General features: G+C 41.6%; 1 protein-coding gene across 1 annotated transcript; it reads right to left on the bottom strand.

Annotated features, from left to right (window-relative positions):
- Positions 1-2,483: 2,483 nt before the first annotated feature.
- On the bottom strand, positions 2,484-22,597 carry JADE3 (jade family PHD finger 3; the record flags this gene model as incomplete). Its single annotated transcript, XM_010176238.1, has 8 exons — positions 2,484-3,376; positions 4,899-5,016; positions 8,378-8,851; positions 9,311-9,427; positions 15,111-15,278; positions 17,870-18,081; positions 20,361-20,551; positions 22,440-22,597. Coding segments are annotated over 8 exons (2,331 nt in total), but the record flags the coding sequence as incomplete, so codon positions are not given.
- Between the last annotated feature and the right edge of the window lie 716 nt (positions 22,598-23,313).

Genomic DNA, 23,313 nt, shown 5'->3' with positions numbered 1-23,313 from the left:
GGGACATCTGAAAAAGACCGAGTCCATCTTGGAAAATTGAATATATATATATTTATATATATAAAACAAAATGCAAAAACACAAAAAAATTTTGACAAATAAGGTTAAGAGGTAATACTTCAAACAGTTAGCCACCGAACACACAATAAAAACTAGCAAATGCACTTTGGGGACAATACTTGAGAACTACATAACCAAGGGCTCCTTCATGTATCTATTAAAATCATGTAAAAATTAGCAAAACCATTGCCCAGACTGGAAACAACTGAATTAATAACCCTAAGGGAGCAGAAACGCTAAGTTTTGCTGAAGCACCATTTTACCTCCCTTCTGTCACAGGCTTCTGGCCACAAAATAACACGAACACTCTGCTGACCTCCCAGATAAGTGTTCCCAATACAAGCTTTATAAAATTTCATGACCAGTCAGAGAGGATTATTAATAAATATTGAAGGAGAACTGAGAGAATCAGAACTGGAATACAAATGAACAGACATTTGTTTACTTATTCTGAATGACCCATGGCTTAGAACACAAAGCATTTCCCGTTAAAATAAAATATGTGGAAACCTAAAATGCTACTGTATATTTACACCAAAAGAAACAATTTTGAAGATACAGCTCTAGAAAGATCAATTACACAAATATACATAAAATCAAGAAGTGGGGGGAAAAAAAAAAATTAAGATGCATTTATAGCAAACAGAGCAGAATTGCCAAGTATACCTTTTTTTCTTTTTTTTTATTTCACTACTGTAAAGTCCTCCAGTCCCTGACCTGCTAGTCCTATTGCAACTAGGGAGATTTCATTTTAAAACAAAACTAAAAAATGTCGTTGCCATTTCCCAAGCTAAAAAGCAATAAATTAAGATTATGAATCAAAACAGGTTGTTTGGATTCTGCATAGTCATCTTCACACTGGGTGGGGAACACCTTTTGTCTCTAGACATAGCGAACCCTCCTATACACCCTACAGCCCATTTCAGCCAGCGAGGTGGGGACAGAAGACGCTGTGTACTCATGAAGTGTTCAGCGTTTCAGAGAAAAACAGTGCAGTTACTTTGTTGATCAACACAACAGCCAGCTGGAAAACAAGAAGTTTGTTTGCATTCAAACAAAAATCCCAACACTGAAACAAACAGAAAAAGATTCTTCTCACTTCCTCAGTTCTGGCTGAAATTAAATCACTACTTAACAAGTGCTAATTTTAAAGGACATAGAAAAAAAGTTTTAGTTTGGGAAACAGCAACTGATCCAGAGGTTGAAAAGCAGCTTAATAAAATAATAGATTTTTTCAGCAATTAGAAAAAAACATACTCCAAATGATGACTGGCTAAAATTTTACAGACCTTGATGCCAGAAGTAAGGCTCCTACACCCGTATTCAGGCAACTAGGGCTAAAAATTTCTGCCTGCGTGCATAAAAATTATTTCTAATTCAGCTTATTTTAAAAACACCAGGTACAAACACCTCTGGACATGAAATCTCAGTTTCAAGAGGAACCTGGCATCACTGGTGATTGCCTAAATTTAAGTGTCAAATAGCTTTTTCTTTTTTTTTTTTTGAAGTAGTACATCTACTTTTGTAAACACTATCCACAAAATTAGCCATCTGTACTTGTTAGCTGGGTAAAATATTTACAAGTGCATCCCACAACAAGCAACTATGTACAGAGATTAAAAAAACTGAAATACTAGAAGTTGTATATTTACAAAATAAGCAAATTATTGTGAAAAGAAACACAACCTTCAGCAAGAGCAGGGAATGGGGGGGGCACATCTAGAGGTCAGCGAGTTTGGCAGCGCCAGCAACACCTGCTTCCCCTCCACAAGGAGCTGCAAACATCACTGCAGTCCAAAGCCTCCTGCAGAAAAGGATGGTCACTTAGTAGTCACTTTGGGCCTGATCCAGCAGAGCACACTGGCACGTGCCTGGAGACCCGAGCACAAGCATTCCCGGGGGGAAACCCGCGGGACTCTGTGTGCAGAGGAACTTCCTAACGCATCTGCAAAGGTGTTGCTGGATCACAGCCACACTGCAGGAGCTGCAAGAACGCAGTTTCAGTGTCTCCCTTTGCAGTCTCTGGTAACACGTTAGAGCAATGCAAGGACTTCTCCAACACCTGTCCACCACCGCAAGACTGACATGGCATGAACGTGTTGCCTTGCACGTAAGCTGGCAAGGGGGAAGCAGTTTCCCGAATTTACGCAAAGATTAACCACTTTGTGCTCTCCCAGGTGTTCCCCTCTAATAAAACACATCAATTTCCACGTGACTTTGCAACAAGGCAGTTAACCTTGCGAAGGCTGCGAGCCAATTCACAGTTGAACAAAACTACTCTGGTTTCTCTCCCCTCCCCCCATCCCCTCCTGCAACTCTTCCTAACGTAGGTCCTGGACTGTTTTCTGGAACCTTTTGACGCTGGGCTTTGCACTGGTACACTGGAATACATAAAGGCCGAGTCACCCCGTGGGGGCTTCTAATCACCTTTGTACCGAACTGTGAGAAATCATATTCTTCTTATTTCTATTGTGACAATCTCTTCCAAAGTCTTTACTTGGGCTTTCTCTCTCTGAGCTACTTCGTCTTAACCTCACTTGCTCTTTGTTTTCATCACTTTCTGCTTCAGAGTCACTCAGCTCTAAGTCAGGACAGTACCCGTCGTTGTCCTGGTACGGAGCACCTTCAAGCGTTTGCTTGCTCCACAAGCGGTCTTTTGTGGCAAGTCGTCTTGTTGGCTTTTCACAGCACCGGAGATCTTCTGTGGTCCTCACTAGACTGTTGGTAGCCTCTTTAAAGGACCGGCTAAAATGTTCTATGGTGGATTTTCTGAAACCGCTCTGGCTGGCCAAGTGAGCCGTGAGCATGGACTCTTGTTCGTAGGGCGTCTGGCTGGAGCTGTCTCTCTGGCTCACGTCTCCAGCTCTGCCCATTAGCCCATTGGACTTGGCCACCAGCCTCGAGTTCTCCTGCTGCACCCGCCCATTCCCAATGGAAGACTGTCCGTGCAAAGCAGCCTGGAGCGCTAAGGGCTTCCCAGACGTCTGGCCCCGGTAAAACTCCGGCATCTGCATGGGGCCGGAATCCTTCGCCTCGCCCCGAGGCTTGCCGATCCCTGCCAGCAGCCCGTTACTTCTGCTGTCGTGCTGATACCTGGAGTAAGACTTGGCTTTGATTTCAAACGACTCCTTTGACGTTGGCACGCTCCGCTTGCTGTACACAGCGCTGTTGTTGTCGGGAGACAGCGCTCTGTTGCCAGGCTTCAGCGAGTTATTTTTGCAATCTCCTAGTGCCGATTTGGGCATTTTTAACTTCAGGGTGATCCTGGGAGGTGGGTAGAACAGCGTGTTCTCTAGTGCACTTGTCAGGGTATGGCCTACAGGAGAAACAGATGAGGGGAGAGAAGAAAAAAAAAAGGAGGTAATAGTTTCGTTATCTGTAACAAGTTTTATAGTCCATTATAGAAGGTCATTCAACAGTAAGAAGCATTTGCAAACAATTAGTGTGAAATTATTTTAGGACATTAAAGAGAAGTTGGGATAATGAAAACTGTTCTAAATTATCCACTGTTTTGGAATTTAGGTAAGCCTTTTAGCATTTCCATTAAAAACAACAATGTGCCCTTTTTACAGGGCTTTAAGCCAGTGAATTGAACCAGTTTTGGGATATGACTGAAGTAGTTCCAACAAAGCTATAAAAAAGGTTCATATTCGGTTTTGGATGGAGAAAAAACAATGCTTCAAACTGTGTTTCAATTTGGACTTAGTTCAACTCTCTGCTTTGTATTATAAAATTCTCTATGCTTTAAAAGTCTTCACCCCAATATATTAGTCTTTATGATATTATATGCATACAGCACCATTGCAAAGGAGCTATCAAGCTATTCTAATAAGCATTAAAAAAGCACTTGTATTTGTAAAGTCATAAAATAAATTTAGTAGACATTTCTAATAAAATGCATTTACACAAAGCCAAAGTGCTTCAGAGTACTGCTGCTTCTACAAAGTACTAGTTTGATTTAAAACAGTTTAAAAACCCCACCTTGTCAGTACTAATGAAACCTAACCATGTTTCAGGGGTAGAGAGAAAAAGCACAAAGGCTTCACTCTGAATTGGTCATTAAAAACATAATATGCATCTTGAAAGAACAGAGAGATCTTAATTTCACATTGAAAAAATAGCTGCCTTCCCTATTTAAAAAAAAAAAAAAAAAAAAAAGTAATTGTATACTCTTCCTCTTTCCAAATGTTGTGGTTGCGTTCCTTATTTCAAAATGGGCACCATAAAAATGAAGGGCAGAGTGGGTTTTGGTACATCAGCATTCCTAACCAGTTACTGTTCACTATTAAAAACCAGAGTACTTAAACTCTTATTAAAGGAAGGAGAGTAACTGCAGATGGCAGGCTAAGAAATGCCTCTCTGCACTGCTGATGAAGCATGCAAAGCAACGTGAGAACAGTGGCCACTCCTATCAGCCACTCTTCTCTTTGGCCTGAAGGAACCAACTACTGACAGCAAGCAAAAAACCTTCTCAGCTGGAGAACGAAGCAGCAGCGCAGAGCTCGCTGTGAGGAAACAGCACCAGAAACCAGCATCCACGGAAGCAAAAACCTAGAGATCACCACCAGCTTGTTTCTGCTATCTGGATGCCATAGTGATTAGTAAGTGATAGGCATATACCAGAAATCGCCATAAAATAAAGAAATATCCAAGTAAATATTTTAAGAGATTAAAGAGTTGTGGTATGTTGGTACTTTCATTGACTGTGTACTCGCACAAAGTCCTTAAAGGCAGATTTACAGTGTTAAAAACACTAAGCAGGAACATAAAGAAAACATTTATTTATTTTAGTTTAAATACAGACAGCCTTTGTAAATATTTTACATTTATGTGATTACCTGCAGCAATTTCCTGATTAATGAGCTGGACTTGCAAATTGAAGACCTGTTCATGTACTTTACTGTGAGACAACTTCAGTTTCTCTCTCCTGCTTACCATGTAGCAGAGATTTCTTACCTACAGAGGAATAACAGGATAATGAATAGGTAAGAAAAAAATAAATCCTGACATACTTTAAAAAGTGCATCAACAACAGAATTAAAACAATATTATATGCAAAATCCCTTAGCAAAGTTCATGTGAATATTACTGAACATACCTAACTATGAATTTTAAAAATCCTGGAATTTTTTAAACTGCCAATTTAATTAATCCATCTATAAGCACAGTAGGCAAACACAAAATTCCAGTCAGAAGAAAAGCAAGTAATTTCTAAGACTTGCTAGTCTGTAAGCCTGCTTCCACTGTGTACGATGCCGGGGACGTTACTGCAGAAAACACTGGACTCTCCCAGAAATTCCCCACAGTGTTCCACAGGATGATTTTTAACAGTCAAACTATGTTAGTTTCCCCTAAAAGTATTGCAACATTTAAAGTAACACTTTTTACAAAGCTACCCAAGAGACCTGGCCTGTTTGGACCAAAATTAACGCACAGACCACCTCTAAAAGAACACTCTGGCTTCTTGTGCCACGCAGGTATTTTGGCTGACCCATTTAGCAGTTTCTTTTCAGACTCCATTGCATTGACTCATGAGGTTCAACAGGGCCAAGTGCAAGGTCCTGCCCCTGGGTCAGGACAATCCATGGTATCAATACAGGCTGGGGGATGAAGGTATTGAGAGCAGCCCTGCAGAGAACGACTCGGGGGTACCAGTGGATGAAAAATGGACATGAGCCAGCAACGTGCGCTCACAGCCCAAAAGACCCAACTGTATCCTGGGCTGCACCAAGAGAAGTGTGGCCAGCAGGTCGAGGGAGGCAACTCTGCCTCTCTTCTCTCCTGGAGTCCTCAGTACAAGAAAGACATGGATCTGTTGGAGCAGGTCCAGAGGAGGGACACAAAAATGATCAGAGGGCTGGAGCACCTCTCCTATGAGGAAAAGCTGAGAGAGTTGGAGTTGTTCAGGCTGGAGAAGAGAAGGCTCCAAGGAGACCTTATTGCAGCCTTTCAGTATATGAAGGGGGCTTATAAGAGAGATGGAGAGAAACCAAGTCCTGTAGTGACAGGACAAGGGACAATGGTTTTAAACTGAAGGAGGGTAGATTTAGACTGGGCACAAGAAAGACAAGGGTTTTTTTACAAGGGTGTTCAGACACTGGCACAGGTTGCCCGGAGAAGCTGTGGATGCCCCCTCCCTGCAAGTGTTCAAGGTCAGGATGGATGGGGCTTTAAGCAACCTGAGCTAGTGAAAGATGTCCCTGCCCATAGCAAGGGAGTTGGGCTAGATGATCTTTGAAGGTCCCTTCCAACTGGAACCATTCAATGATTCAGTTCCACATAATTCTACTTCCAGTATTTGTTTGAATTAATAGCAATTATTTCCACCTAATGTAATGAGAACAGAAAGAGGCACTGGAAGTTCTTGATAAACACTTAAAACAGCTTTCAGAACAAACACTGAAACAGCATAGGGGCTGGTTGAAAAATATCTGCCAAACAATTCCCCCAGCACTCAACTCCCATCTGTTCAGAACTGGAACTTTTCTCCCCAGAAAGAAAATTCCACGATTCTCACATTTATATTCATCCCAAGATATAACTGCATAGAAAACCCTGTAGCACAAAGAAGTTCAGAAACTGAGACAGACATTTCAAACTATTCATTACCTCCGCTCAGAATAAGTACATCAATTTCAACAGAATTTGATGCAAAGCTCAAAATGGTCTCTTGAAAGAAAAAAACACCCCAAAATCCAATCCTCCACTGGAAGCATGTTATGGATTTTTTTAATTAAATAAAGAGCCATATCCAAAGTGGTCCTGGAAGAGGAGATCTAAGAGCAATTATGAGTAGATTCAAGGCAACAGTTACACTGACAAGGGCAAATCTCAGCTCCAATACTCATCTCCCTGTACTTTCATATTAATCTCTCCCCAATATTGTTTGCCCTTTTTTTACAACACTATTTTCTCTCTTCTGCTTTTCCTTCCCCTGTCCTCTCTAACCTCTTTACCACATTTAGCATGTCTACTTTGTTGCCATTTTTACATTCACTACCTATCTCCAAGCACTTGAAAACTGCAGGTGACCACAAGCCAACAGAACAACCTAGTGGGCAGCCTCTGAGTGGTGACAAGCCTAGCTCCTTTCCCCACCAGCCGCCAGAAAAAGGCACTCTGTATGCCTTCCTAATAACCTCCTCCTCTCAATTTTGCTGAAGGACCCCATCTTTTCACACTACCCGCTAGCTGGCAATCTGACACGCTCTTGGGGTGCTCATCAACATCAGGCAGCAAATTCTGTTTGTTCTTGCTGATAAGAGCCCAGCTAGCTATTGATAAAAAGATCTTTTTTTTTTTTTCTTTTCCTCCTTCTCAGTACAGCCACAAGCTTTGTGGTAGACTCAGTGGGTTATTTTCAGACTGCTAACGAACCACGGCACCTAAGGCAGCTACATGCAGCCAGAGCATCTAGGTCAAGAGAGCGAGGAGTGATTCAGCCTGGCCGCTGCCTGGGACTGCCTGACACCAGCACGCTGGTGAGAGAGACACGAGTAAGAGTCCTGAATCAGACACCACGGGTATGAGTACAGGCCAATATTCTTCTTCTGTGTGTGCAGAGCCAAGAAGTCAGCGAGGAAGTTAACCATCTAGGGCTTCACCTACCTGCCTTCAAACCACGAGGGTGAGAACCTCTGCTTTAATATATTTTTAAAATTCTCCAAAAGTTGAAGGCACACTCACCAAAGAACGCTTACTGCTTTACTTAGGCAAAATGATTGTCCAGACCCAGAATAAGGTAATACTTACCATTCTTTTGTAACTGTTACAAAGTCCCTTTTTAAGCACAAATCAGGAGTCCCTCCATCCCAAGGCAGAAGGCGGAAGATAACAATTTGTTAAGCCTGCCCCATTCCTTTGCTCTTTGCACTTACTTTCATTTAATAGAAGTAACATTATTTGTTACTGAATCCGTATCACTAGCAACTACTACAGCTGGTTCAAATAAATTTATCTTTAACATTTACTCAATCGAAGTTGAACTCAAAGAGTCAATTAGCAAATATGTCCATTGTGCATAGAAACATGCATCTTAAAATACATAAAGGAATAACCTCGAAGCAAGCCAGGAAGCACTCCTTTCACACTGGCTTTCACTTGACTGAGAAGGGACAGTTCCAGAAAGCCTCTGCAGCAGGCAATGCCGCATATGAAAAGATTGGAGTTGAAGGCCTTACCCTTTTTCTTTTTTTTTTTTTAATTATTACTATTTAAGTCATCTTCCTGTGCTTCTCCCATTCCTACTTCCACCCACAAACACAGATGCTCCTCACCTCCAAATAGTTTTTCAAAACTTTACCAGTTGAATTCTTACCCTCTCTAGGTCCTGCCTCAAATGCATGAACATCCTCATGCGAGTATGAATGCTATCTTCTTTTGGCTGCACCAAGCCATTTTCTTCATCCTCCTTGGGAGGAAACAATGGTTTGTTAAAGTTACTTTTTCGCTTTAATTTCCAGTAATTGTAGATGAAGTCTACAGCAAGTTTAGGAAGGCCCAGTTCTGCTGCAACATCCTCCACTTTAACTAGTGAGTAAAACTCTTCCTCCAGCTCTCGGAGTTTCTGGGCTCGCAAACTGGTTTTCTCGCTCTCTGTCTGCTTCTGGTCCGACACGCTCTTGGGGTGCTCATCAACATCGGGCAGCGAATTCTGTTTGTTCTTGCTGTGCTTTAGACAATATGACTTGAACTTGACCTCATCCCCATCATCCAGGATAGTCTTCATCTCTAAGCTATGCTCAAAGGCACAGGTGACATGAAAGGCAGTGATGCAGCTTTTCACAGAGCACTACAGACAAAATAAAACAAAAAACCTCAATCACTAACAGTGGCAACAAAGCAGAAAAGAAGGACAGAATGATCTTAATTGCATGAAAGTCCATCCCTACAAAAACATATTTCCTAAGCACTCTACAAAATATCTGTTGATCTCTTTGAAGTTGGTATCACACAATATTTTCTCATTTGTGAGGCATTCAATGGAAGAACTTTTCTATCCATCCCTGACCCACATGGCAGCAGTCTTTATGCATCTCAGCCTTATTCAAAAGAAGGCAACTCAGACTAACTCCTAAATCTCTGTGCTAGTGAACTAATTTGGTAGCAATCAGCTATTTAGAAGTAGGCGTCTATTCAACAATCACCTGCATGGTAAAGCGTCTCTGAATACAGGATGAACAAAATGCAGAACCAAAATTGCTCTTCTCACATAGACTCAGGAGGAATCTACCACAGGACAAGTACATACCTGAATACAAGCACCAGTTTTCAGTTTGCATAAACTACACACTAGAGCCCATCGACTTGGAGGAATGTGAGACACCTTTGTGATTGGCTCCATCCTTTCTGGGCAAGCAATACTAACCTGTAAACAAAACAAAACACAAAAAAGCACAGAAACCAGTTATCAAGGCAATAAAATCAGGCTCTCCATTAATACTAGAAGAAGAAATATGACCACACATTTATCCCACTGCGAGATCTCCATGTGCTCATACTTCTCAAAGGACCCTGAAAGATTCCACGTGAAAACAATATTGTGGAATACTACTAGTTTAGCCTGGTGGCTGAAAGTTGCAATTCTTCAAAACATCTGAGGCATTTACAGCATCCCTTGTTATGAAGCAGTTGAGAGACTGCAGTAAGTGATGCTTAAGTTTATCTCCATTCAGTTCTGGTTTGTTTGGGGTTTGTTTGTTTGTTTGTTTTTCCTTCTGTGCTGCTTTAACACTTAAAAAGTGTTAAACACTTTAACTTAAAAAGTACCAAAATACAAGCTACTCAGAACAAAGCAGGAACGTTTACTCATACTTACCTGAAAAGTTCCTTCTTTAAGATCCCCAGGTCTGCTACAGTAGCTACTTCTCCCAGCTCACAATTAGGGGCAGAATCAGATCTATCAGTCAGCAGCCAGGCCTCACTTCCCAGCTCTGCCTCTCCACTGAGCATCCCCAATACAAGAGGTGATTCTAATACACTCTCCTAACTACAGATTGTATCAAATATAATTTGAGAAAGAAAACAACTTCTCTCACTGCAAAGCACGGTATATTCTCTTGTGCGAGTTTTCACATACTTAGTCTAGATGATCCATTTGTCTCTGGTAGACCAGATTATGGATATTAATACTAAAAGAAAGAAAAAATTTCAGATAAGCACAGGATACCTTTTCCTCTTCTTTGTTATACTAACGCCCACATATCCACTGTGAGAGAAATTTCTCAGCTGCCTGTTGTCCATACTGGGAAGCAAGGACTGTCTTCCATAATCTGGACACCAAAATAGACATAAATTATCTCCTTAGGCATCCCTGAGCCGCTCCTGACAGACAGGATACATCCAAGGGCAGAAACAAAAAGTCAGCCAGCTCAGAATGACCAACAGACAGAACCGGGCCACTGTGAGAATGGCACGTGGCAGAAGATTTCAGTGAGGTAACTGTTCTGTCCCAAGAATGCCAGTCTCCAAGAGCTTGGATTTTTATGCTTACACAGCACTTGAACATAGCAGTTGTGTGCTTTGGAGGACTACCTGCCTGCAGCAGAAATACCATGCTGATTCTAGTTAGGAAGATCTCCACGCCTTCCATGAACAATTCACCTGAACAGAGCAGACCTGTATTTTCAGTGGTAGGACAGAGGTAAGACAGAGGTAGGACTCCTCTTCTCAAAGGAGTCAGATCTAAGAATTCCAAGAAAGAAGTTTCCTAGGTCATGCTCTCTGGCACTGTGAGGCCAGAATAAAGCAGATTCCTTAAGGAATCAGTTAAGACTGAGATTTTAACAGCTTTCTTCCCACTCACCCCCAAAAAACTTTAAGAGCACTATGATACAGTAATTTTCATAGATTACCTCCATAATAAGACTCTCTTAGGCAAATCCAGGTTATATGAATTAGTTTAACGTGATAATTAAACCAATGACTTTACAAGAGCCAGCAGACAAAGCTGAATTTCCTAGCTTCCCTTTTGGGGTACATCAACAATCACTTGATGCACATACTCACTCTAAAACCTGCTTAATCCCTGAGGAGGAAAGACTTTGCTTCAGCAAGCCTCTGTGAGGTAGACTTATCCAAAGACAGCAGTGTTAAGTTGATCAGCTCCGAGAGTCACAGTTGCTATGATCCAACTGAGTATTTTTGCTACTCTCTCCTTATCATTGCATTGCTCTGAAGATCATTTAAGTAGGTGGAAAAGGCAGCTTTGCAAGAGATTACTTGGTTCATCATTTCCACATTTAAAGAAGTTGATCAGCAGCTCATGAATTAATGACATAAATTGACTCAAGATACATATATTTGTATATTTGTTATAGTACTTCACCCTCTGATCCCCCAACTTTAACCCACATCCTCTGGAATATACTGAAGTCAATCTGCTGCATGGCATTTCCAGAAGCCTTAACTAGGAAGACAGCAAGATGCTTCAGAGAGGTCTTACCAGACAAGAAGGAAAACAGGCAGGCAGTATATGATGCTTTCATCAGGTAGAGATGAAAAACAATTTTATCTCTTGTAGTCTTCCTACAAATTGGTGGGAAAGTGACAAAGCTGTCCCTGAAATGCTTGAATGGTTCCACAAAACCATGTCCAGCACACTTAAACATTATCAAAAGTAGCTTTTTTGCTTCCGAAATGAAAGAACTTTTCATTAACCTAACCTGACCTTGCTCAAAACGGAGCTGGTTACGAGTTGCACAGATATTTCTCAAACAATATTGTACACTGCTACACCAAGAGGCAAGATTTCTTTGGGAATTGAGGGACTATCAAATTGTCAGATTTTGTATATTCCTTCCAAAAAGAAATCAGAACCTTCAGTTAATTTTTCTGGAGACTGAGTAATACCAGCTTTCCACCATGCTTCCCAGCAGGAGTTGGGAATTGACAGAGACCTTCCCCCTCTGCCTCTCTGCCCCTTTTAATGCTCTCCCTGCTCCTTCCCCAGAGGGGACTCAATAAGGTCAGGAAACATTTATGTTGGAAATACTGTCCAGTCAGCTTGTAACACTGCCTGTTTATATTACCCCACTTTGTAAAAGCACAAAGAGGCGCTTACAGAGTCAGGTGCGGTTTATTTATACTGGCCTCATGCTGCCTGCATGCTTCTGATATTCAAAGAGAGGAATCAATGCAAAGCCTGTTTGAACTTCACTGCTCATGAGGGATCCAAGAAGCACAGAGGCCAACCTTTTAATTCCCCAAAACCTCCCATCCCAAGGCAGAAATGATCCATCTGCCACAACACGGAGCCGTTTTCTCTGTTATTTCTTCACCTTTTATCAGGTTACATTTTGACTGTGGTACTCTGAAGAAATTTTAAGAGTGGGAGAGAGTGAAGACAATGGGCTGTTGAAGCCTCTTCTCTGTGACTGTTATGCACATGAGCTGCCACCTCGATTGTTCCCTGCTGTCCTCTGCTCCTGTGCTAACCTGCCACCAGCAGCTGCAGGAGTGCACAACGATTTGCATGGGTGGCAGGGAAGAGCAACCCAGTGGCTGGAGCACAACCACCCAGAACAGCAGCTAAAGATATTCAATTTGATACCTTTCCAGCTGTAGCAAGGAAAATTAAATTTCTGATTCAGCTAACACAACAACGATTGAGGGAGGGTGTAACTGTAATGGTTATCTACAGCAGAGAAGGACCTTGAATTTCAAAGCACTTGGTATAAGTATTCTGGTCTCAGGGAGTACACTTCGGAAAGTAAAAACCTTCAAATGTCCCAGTCAGTCAAGTGAGGGTCAATAAAGTCTTTCAACAGCATTAGCTCACAAGGAAGGGAGGGAAGAAAAAACATTTTGATACAGTGGTGAATGAGTCAGTGAAGGAAAATACCTGGTGCAATTGCTTGCAACAATGCTAGCCTGTACTTGGGGATTCGTGAAGTCCCTCATTGAACCTTTTACCACAAGGCACAGACATGTTTATGGCCCATTCCTCTCTAAATTTCACCTTGCTCTGTTTTGTTAGGGCCACAAGAGGAAACAGCAGTGACTTTAAAATTCATCTGTTTCTTTTTGGGGAGTTCCAGTGTGGAACTATCTTGGGGAGATGAAAAACAGGCATATGAGAATACACATTCTCCCTTGATGTATCCATCCTCAGGTCTTCAAACTCTGGGCCTTTCTTGTCCCCTGCAGCACATAAAATTTCACCTTGCTCTGTTTTGTTAGGGCCACAAGAGGAAACAGCAGTGACTTTAAAATTCCTCTGTTTCTTTTTGGGGAGTTCCAGTGGGGAACTCCCCAAAAGCTCAAAGCCTCACCCAAACTGGCCTTAAACACTTCCAGGGAGGGGGCATCCACACATTTGCAAAAATTGGGCAACCTGTTCCAGTGTCTGACCACCCTCACAGTGAAGAACTTCTTGCTAATATCTAATCTAAACCTGCCCTCTTTCAGCTTATACCCATTTCCCCTTGTTCTGTCATTAACATAAGGCTGCAGTGACTCTCCAGACAGGAACTGACCTGCCATTTTAGCAGAGATTCCCCAAGGTTCCTCTGTCTTCTGCAGTGACTGAATTGTTTTACAAGTGACAAGCAGCAGACCAAGAGAGAGAACAGATCCAAGAGGCATTTCCCGTCCCTACTGGTGGGTGTCACCTCCTCGCTATGGCTGACGCACTTGGCATCAGCGTGGAGGGGAGGAGGTGTGCGAGGCCTGGAGCCACCAAATGGGCTGCAGGAGCAGTTGGATTCAAACTGTCCCACCTGGGTGCTTCCCAGCAGCTCCACTGCCTCAGCCAGAGGGAGGTGGGCAGGCAGGAAGGCAGAGTGCACTCCCTGCCCTGCCATCACCTGCTTCCCAAACCTGTTGGTTCCTCTCCTGCTGGCAAAAACACCAAGGCAACCACATGCAGAAAGGATCTCTTGGGAAAACCAGTCTGCTCAGAGCCAGGAGAGCTTCCATCCGAGACACTTCATAAGTACAGGAGAAGTCAGGAGTTTAGTGGTTTGTTTTTTTTTATTTTTTTAACTTTAATTTTTCTTTTATTCCTCTCACCTCCTCTCTCCTTAAAGGTAGGAGAGTTGCCAGGAACTACAAGCAGAAGGGCAACTGCAAAGATAACCTCCTTGAATAGCAGATATATGCCTGAGACAGGGCTAGGAATTGCACATTGCATCTGGTTGCTATGTTAAAAAAAAAAAAATCCACCCAGAATCTTAACATCTTACTCAAATTTTTGCAAATGTGAGGCCTGGCTGCACTTGGGAGCAGAAGGTTCAGAAAATAAGGCATCCACCCTCCTGATGTCACAGTGACGACAGATCTGGCTACTGCCTCACGTTAAACCACCCCCTGTAATGGATTTGTGGATTTTACAAGAAAGAAACCAGAAATATTCCAAGAACAAAATTAAATACAAACTCTACCTATACAAGAGTGAATATTCTGATTTACAGAATTATACCGTGATGCTAAACTTGATTCAAAATGGAGAAGTGTAAAGCTTCATTACGAAACTCTCCATATATGCAGGTACAGACATATGAAAAAAGCCTTTCCTTATAAAATATAGAAGATAAAAAGCCTCATCTCCCCACCATTCAAAAAACAATTTAGTTCAAAAAAACCTTAACTACAAATCTTAGCATCCATCCTATAAAAAATAATGCAATTGGCGGGGAGGGGGGTATAAAAAGAAGAAAAGAAAAAAAGAGAGACAGGAAGTATTCATGGAAATTATACACCTCACTGAGCACACAAATTCATCAGAAAATAAGAAAGATGATAAAGCTGCAGTGGTACAGTGAACACTAACTTACACCAGTAACCCTTTCTAGCAGGTCACTCAGATACCATAATGACACCAAGAAGTGACTGCCGAGTGAATGGAGGGGACAAAGCGATTAATTAGTAGAACATAAGCTGGACTCTCTCCCAGTCCTCACAGATTGTGCGGACTCATCAGAATAAAGCCCAGTATTAAGCCAGACAGATACCTTAAATCATGAGAATGTAAAAAGACAGAGGAGGGAACAAGAAGGAGGGGGACAGAGGAGTCTGCAATACAAAAGGAAGAGGCAGAAATTAGGTTTTACCTCTGGAATCCAGAGAGCACAGCTCACATGTGCCCACTTCGTCCCTGTCCTGGTAGCTTTCATTGCACCTCCTCTTTTGGGACACAGGAGGCACTGAGGATGTATTCCCAGGACACAAGTGCGACACAGCCAGCTCCCTTCGGGTACTTTTAAGATTCCATAGCACGCCTTAGAGGAAAACAGGTACTGAGATCATGGCACTGATATGATTTCACACACAAACATTAATACTTATACAAAGCAAAGCTTAAAGGTGCAGTTTGGCCTTTATTTAATCCTCTAATTTCTTTACCTTAAAATGAGCCAAGTGATCAAAGAGATAAACAGCCTGCAAAGCAAACTCTTTTAATGCTGGTTTCTTTTTCAAACATGTGCTGGTGTTATTTGTTTACAGGGTAAAATATACTCATTATGACTGCACAACACCACTGGTGTTAAGAACCTTTGTCTTTGCTTTTAGTGACTTTTAAATTTCTGAAGCAAAAAAAAAATGCAGATATTGCTTTAAATTAGCTTCTGCATCTCATCCTTTTTAAAATCGCAATTTCCTACCACTAATAACTTTACACTCCAACATAATTCTATTTAGACATGAAGGGATATGAGCTGTTTGACTGAAGACTGTTTCCTGCAACAATAAATTACCTTTGTGGTTACAGTTCTGTGAATTGTTTGTTACTTTAAATATTTACATGATATTGCAACAAAAATTACAGTATATACTGGAATTATGAGGTACAAGGTTTTATGTCTATTTCCTGAGTATTGCACTTAACCCCTCAGAAAATGAGAAATGTAGTAAGTTTTGCTAGGTTTGAGAATTAAAAACAAAAAGGAAAAAAGAGAAAAAGATTGCCTGCTTTCTGATTCAGATTCCTAGCAGCTCTTAATGGCTAACTACATGTGTATCCAGATACATCCTGCTGTACATACACACACGCACATTAAAACTGAGTGTATCTGAAACCACTGGCTGCCACCAAGGTCTAATTCCACTCAACTGCTCCAAAATAAAAGCTTTATCAAAAGGGTGGCTTTCAGAGGAAATCCCACCATTCCTAACACCATCTCTGGGAACAGTGACATTGAAAGCCTCAACAGAACAGGATCATTAGCTTTAACCCGTCTTTCAGATTCAAATGTAGTATAAAATTCCCACACTTGCCTGCCTAGTCTTCTGATTATAAGATCCCAGTATTTAATATGAAGCAGTATCATAAAACATTGCACATTTATGTCAGGCCTGCATTATGGAGGCACCAAGACTGACTAACCTAAATGCTATTTGGATGTGATGACTGTTGTAAAAACCCAACAGGGGGAGCTGTAATCTAAATTTTACAAGCAATTTTTTTCTCTTATGTGTCACATTCCCACCAGGATTCCTTCTATTGCTAAAGCAGAAGTGGCATTACACCTAAGATCACATTCAAAGGGTTAGAAATGGACTGCAACTATTTTCTAATTTAATCCAACTAATGATTGGAGGAGGCCTAGACTACTAAACCAGTAACTTCACAATGTGTTTTGAGCCAGCACAAGAAGGACCAGTGAGGGAGGAAATCTCTCACACTCCTCCTCCCCACCACCTCCAAGCTGTGTGATGACAAACAGACCCGAGGCTACTTGGTGAACCAGGGTCCAATCCAGACTAAAAAAAAAAAACAAAACAAAAAACCCCAGCTTTTTTTAAATGTGGTTGCTGTTGTAGGATTAGCTCTAGCCCAGACACTCTCCAGTTTCTTTTGAGCAGACCTGGCACAGGCAAGGGTCAGGAGCAAGGAGGCAGCAGGCCATCAGCTCGAGCTCAGCTGTCAGCAGGCAACCACAAGCCTCCGACTGCAAATTCATTATTGCTTTTGAACCGGCACTAGCAGGGGCTGGAGCGGGCGGCTCAGCTGCTGGCCCTATTCCTGTCGCCGGCCGCCTTACTGGCACTCAGGCTCACGTGGATGCTTCACACAGTGAATCAGATCAGGAAAGCAGCGGGCCTGGAAGGCAGCCCACTGCAAGCAGGGAGATGACAGGTCCTTTTCCAGCCAGATACATTTTCCAAGTATTACTTGCAGTCAGTACAAAAATATATTTTTAAAAAAACCTTCTTAGTCTCTTATCAATTTATAGCAAAAACCTTCTAAAACGGGACGTACAGAAACCACAGGACTCTTACCCTTTTCTGACTGTAAGGATACCCCTGCCTGACCACGCTGAGCTCAGTCTTGGCTACATCCGAAACACTACAAACGTGAGCAACATTCAGACTGAGAGCACAGTTACTGCAGGTGCTTAGGCCTTCTGAAAAGCATCAGCCTGTTAAAGTGGTTTCAGAGGGCTAAATTTGGACAGCCTGTGTCTGGCCAATGAACTAGTCAGTCAAGAAGGAAAAATCCCAGCTCTGAAACAAATGATCTTTAGATTCTTCACATATAGGCAAGCCACCATTTCCTGTTTATTTATCTTCAAAAGCAGGTTTAATAACAGGTGAAAATTGTTTACGGTCACAGAGGAAGTACTTGCAAGTCCCAAGAAGACACTTTATGTTCCTATTAAACTGCAGACGCCTACGTACTTACCATGCTAGGCCACTTAGCATGCTGGAACAGTTAGGGCACAAAAACTCAACTTAGTATTGCACCACCCATCATAACTTGAAAATCACAAAGCTCTCCTATTATAACATTAAATACCAGTTCAAACTCCACACTTGCCAAGGCAAACTAAGACCACAGAACAGTGTCAACATTTCTGCAGGCACTAACCTGATGGACACAGATATTACACTTGTCACAAAACACCATGTCATTCCCATCTTCACTGTCAGGGGACCGGCACACATCACAGATGACGTCTTCGTCATATTCAATACCCAACCCTTCTTCAGTCTCAATAGCGTGATTCATGTTCTCATGACAGTGCCGCTCCAGCACTTCAATTGTCTTTTCCATCGTGTTTTCATCCAGGGGCCCACATCCTGCAACAAAGAACAGGGAAGGGGAATTAGAGGACACTCAGGTGCCTCTGACTGAGTCAGAGATGCAGGGAGAGAGAAGGACAATTTCCAGCAACTAAAACAGTAGGCACAGTGTCTTCTCTCCCATCACGCATACTAAAAAAAAAACCAAAACCCAACATCAAACCTTTTTCACTCACTGGCTATTTGCAGCATTACCTTATAAATACAAGCAGAACTACTACTGGAGCAAAAGCTTAAATTGTACATAAAATACAAGTCTGCATCTTGAAGAAAACAGTACAGCATAGGAGACAGACAGCAGATTTTGTAACTGCTAGCTGCTCCCATACAACCCTCCTTCCACTTCCATTACATTAAGAAACGCTAATGACATCCAAAATTACACACAATGTTATTTAAAATCACACACAATGTTCTTCTGAAGACTAACTCCCTAGAAAATAAAACTTATTGAGAATACTTCTAGATCTTATAAAGATACAGAAGTTGCCACCACCCAGAACCATCCAGCACAACTGATAAGAAAAGTGCTTTTATTGTTTTATTGAGATTTTTTTAAATAGTAGATAAATATCCTGTTGGCAATCCACACAGTCTGTTCACTTGAACACCAGACATGCTATATACACTTAACAGTAAGCAAACTTAGCAGAACCACTTGAAAAGGACGGCGAGGAGACTGGTCCTCAGCTTGCAGCTTCAGGACGTACACTGCGTAAGAAACCCTGTGAAGTTCACAGCTACAAGAGAGGATGCAGTTTGGAGATTTCAAAACCCTCAGTCAAAAAAGATGTTGTTGCCCATAGTTGGCTACTTACTCAGACCTTCAAAGCTTGGGATATTCATGTAACACAAGTATCAGAGGATATTCACATAACATTAGTATCAGAAGGTAACATTTTAACTGGTGGCCTATGGCACAAGAACATGGCCACTAATTTGGATTCCTTGTTGCAACCAGTAAACAGGTAGATGGAAAAAATAAAGGAGTGCTGATACAAAGTGCCTTCTGCTGTTAAAATCTTCTCTCCCCTGACTGGCTATTTTCTCACTCCCGGAATGAAAAGAATTACAGAATCATCCAGGTAGGAAGGGACATTTGGAGGGCTCCAGCCTCATCCCTGGCCCCAAGCAGAGTCAACAGTGAATCCAGATAAGGTTGTTACTCAAGAGGTATGTCTAGCCAAGTCCTGAAAATGTCCATGGATGGAGATCTTCCCCCCAGAAAAGCTTTGGTTTTGCTAACAGCATCCTTCTATGCCCAGGAAGCTTGTCCTTGCTTCTGAAATGTCTTACATAAATCCTTTGGCACTGGAGCTCAGCCATGAGTTCCCTCCTTCACCGAGCCAGTCTCCCGACACATCTACTTGTTTTCCTGAATGTCTGGATGGTTCTTTCTTGTGCTTGGAGGAGACTGTCTACTTAAAATCCTGCTAGTTCTCTTCAGTAGTTCCATTCCTCAGAGCTGCTTCCCAGATCCCACCCACCAGTTATCCAAACAAGGAGAAACCTGCTCTTTTGAAGTCCAGGAGCAGAAGACACTTCCTTTCCTCAGGACCTCAGTCACCACTACTTCACAGCTACTACAGCCAATGCCACCATCGATTATCATCCCCCTACAGGTTCTTCCTTGTTTGTGAACAGCAATTCCAGGAGATGCCAAATATCTCCCTCTTTTGCCCACCTGTCCTTCCTAAAGGACCTGCAATCATCCATGGAAGAATTCCACCACAACTCAGTTATTCCAGTGATAATTCCAAGATGATATTCCATAGCTCACTCCCCCTCATAGCCCTCTATACCCACAACTTGCCTGGAAAAAATAAAGGTTACTTAGCTGATTTTAAATGGGCTAACACGTGTGAAACTTAATCACTCTGTTAAGAACCTAGCATGCAAGCTCCTCAGAACTCTGAATCTGTAGCAACAATATGTTCAAGTTTAAGAAATGGAAACATCTGCTTCTCCTACACAAAATTTTTAACTTTTGAAGTCCTAAAATTAATTCCACCTGGTGTGGGCTTTTTCTCTGCTGCCTCAGTCTGCAAAGTTGCACGTGATTTTGGATGTGAAGTTTTTAGGCACAACAGGTAAAACATGAAACGTTAACAGATCAAGCAAGTAGTTATTTTAAGCATTTTTACCTCCTATTTTTTTCTTAGCATTTCCATTCAATTCTCATTCAGTAACCTGTAAGAGATCTCACACAGCAGACTACAACTCAATTAGCAGAAATTAACTGCTGCTTTTAAAATTAGAACATGTTATGGAATTACCCATTTCTGTAAGCTCTTCATTTAGCTCCTGAAGCCAAAAGATGTCCATGTCATCCAAGTCATAGCGACACACAGATTCTGCCAGTTCCAAAATGTTGATGTAGCCTGGTTCTGAGGGCTCTTGGCTGGAACAGTGGATGTACTTCCTGGGTCGTGTATACAGTACTTCTTTCACCTTTTCTGCTACAACCCTAGAGTGAAAGTAAAAAACCAAATGGAGAGTTCCAGCTTTTTAAGACCCATCTTTGAAAGACATGAAATATTTACTCTAAGTGCAAACAAACCTAGAGTTTCACAGATTTTAAACTAGTCGCTAAGTGTAGCCAGGCTGCGGAGATGGGATTCTGTAAATGTCATTTCTTCACAGAAAATGTGCTAAGGTTTGCTATGTATACAGAATCCTTCAAAAAATGTAAGCCTCTGCATATGATTTTCAATTTAACAAATGCTACTAGTACGATGATGCAAGTGCTTTTGAAACCCACAGAGAGTATTATGCACAAAAACCCCTACAATCTTTGTTCTATATTCTTCTTAAATGATAGAAGGATATCTTGCCAACTGATTTCTTGAAAATAACAGCTTTTTCAGGAAAGCTTAATTTATTCTACTGCAGTGTGTTGCAGGGGGAGATCCTTGGTCTTCATTTGGGATAAACAGTCTACCCTTATTTTGTAAATTACACTTTATCTATGTTACAAATATATTATTTTTGTTATGTAAGAACCATTCTGATGCCAAAGGAAAAATGTAAAGGGGAAAAAAACCACTAAAAATCATTCAGGAAGTAAAGGAGAAAAATACTGGTGTTTTTAATCTTTCAGTTATTTTAAGAGATAAAACTCAGCATTTGATTAATAAACTAGCCTATGGGAATGGAAAGACAGACCTCAGCTAGATAGTCAATCTTTCTCTGAATTCAATGCAAGAGGCCCTGCATATGAAAGGAAGCCAAGGAGACACTGAATGGAACGGTGCCATGCGTGAGCAGCTCTGCATGCTTTCTGGAGCTAACTCTCCACAGGACAAGGGGAAAAGAAAAGCTGTGGGAAATAAGGCAAGAGGAATAAAGAAGGAGCAGGCAGCAGTCAAGCAGTATCCCACATAATTCTTCCTGGACAACATGGGTTGTCAGTGTTAGCACAAACAATGTTCTTCTGCCATTCTTCCTCCTCATTCACCTTGCTCATTTTTTTCCTCTTGTCCCTTGTGAGCTTTTCTTTTCTCTGGTCCAGCCAGATCTATAGCAATTTTTTTCCTCTAATGTAATACTGCTGGTATGAGATGTAATATATTTATTTTTAATAACTTGGTACTGACAATAGCCTCAGTGGAAATTAAATTATGCTGGCATCAGCGCTTTCACTGGACAATTCATTTATCTTCATCTCGAAGACCACACTGGCAATAACATTTCTATGTTGAAACACACTCCGTTGCCACCAGGAAAGGTTGCAGGACTGCACTGTTATGTTTTCCTAGTCTAAGCACAGTGTGAGAGAACAAAAGGTTATTTATCTATCTCCTGAAACTGAGATCACTGAGCTTCCATAATGTCAAGCAGCTATTTGTGGCAAGGGAAGGCAGAAAGGGTTAAAGCTTTGTCAAAAACGATCAAAATTAAATTACATGAACAAGTGAGTAACTTTATCAGTAACTATTGTGTGCCTACTGCTCTATATCATCATGTTTTATAGGGAAGCCTTACAGGTAACATATGTAAGTTTGGCTTTATTTTTAATTTATTAAACTCACCACAGTCAAATAAGAAAACAGTTTTTAACCCATAGTACTGCGTGACTTGGGAAAAAAGATCCTCTTTTTAAACTCACAATGTAGATACTCCAGTGTACATACTCCAGCAGTGTACAGACAGATCCACGTCTGGAATCAAGTGCCACAAAGATGCTTTCCAAATTGGTACTTGTTTGGTTTCAGAACATGCCTGAAGGCTGCCACATTGGAGATTTAAATATAACAACACAGAAAAGCTGACTGCATTTAGGCAAACTATTTTTGAGAGACCATCATCCCTAAGTTGAGGTTTTGTGCAGGTGATCTGTGTCTGATCGCCATTACCTGAGAGATGGCTGTGGAATAGTTTCTGGACTGGCTGGAACTTGAACTCCTTTCTCCCATTCCTGTTTCCACGTGTCCGCAAAGATATAGTATTCTTCAGGGTTGACATGGTGAGAATCTGGTAGTTTCATGGCACTAATGAGATCCTTGCGGAACACCTGCAAGAAACACCAGGCAAAAGAGCAGCTTGAGGAAGTGTGTTGCGCTGAAGGAAGCAGTAGGCATTTCTCTTAACCTACACTGAAACCATGCATATACAATTATATACTATTTTTTTTGAAAGAGACACAACAAGTCAATTTGAAATTACCTAGATTATTAACTCTCAATGTACCAGGTGCAGTATGACAAGTTTACGCTAACTCAAAACCTCGCTGCTGCCCAAAGGCTACTCAGAAGGAAGAAGGGTGTTACAGATGACCAGGGAGAGGGGAAAGGAGGCCTGCACTGATTTAAGACTCCTCACCATATCACTTTCAAGCAGCTCATTTTACTTGCCAGTCTGTAGGCTTTATCCCAACTTAGATACAAGGTAGCATATCTTTTTCTTCCACTCAATTTAGCTGCTTTAAACTGTCATATTCATCATGGGCTACCAACAGTTGCCATGGCAAAACTGATGTATAGGCACTTGTTCATTTATTAAAACCACTTCAAGTTTTACTAGTTGGGATCTCCACGATCAAAGATGAAGAGCTGCCTTTGCTGAAACACGAGGCCTGCGTGGCTCTGTGCCTCAACCCCAGCAATGCAGACACAATCCAGCCCCAGCAGCCTTTAGCAAACCTACACAATGAAACAGCGTTGAGAAACAAAGCAAACCCATCAGTGACAAACCTCCAGCCACAACATTCAACTCTCTGCTCAGGAGGGT

This window comes from Antrostomus carolinensis, unplaced genomic scaffold (genome assembly GCF_000700745.2).
Source record: "Antrostomus carolinensis isolate BGI_N321 unplaced genomic scaffold, ASM70074v2 scaffold11619, whole genome shotgun sequence".
In the NCBI taxonomy this organism is placed as follows: Eukaryota; Metazoa; Chordata; class Aves; order Caprimulgiformes; family Caprimulgidae; genus Antrostomus; species Antrostomus carolinensis.
Note: the sequence above shows the minus strand (reverse complement) of the source record. Positions and strands in the feature narration are given on the sequence as shown.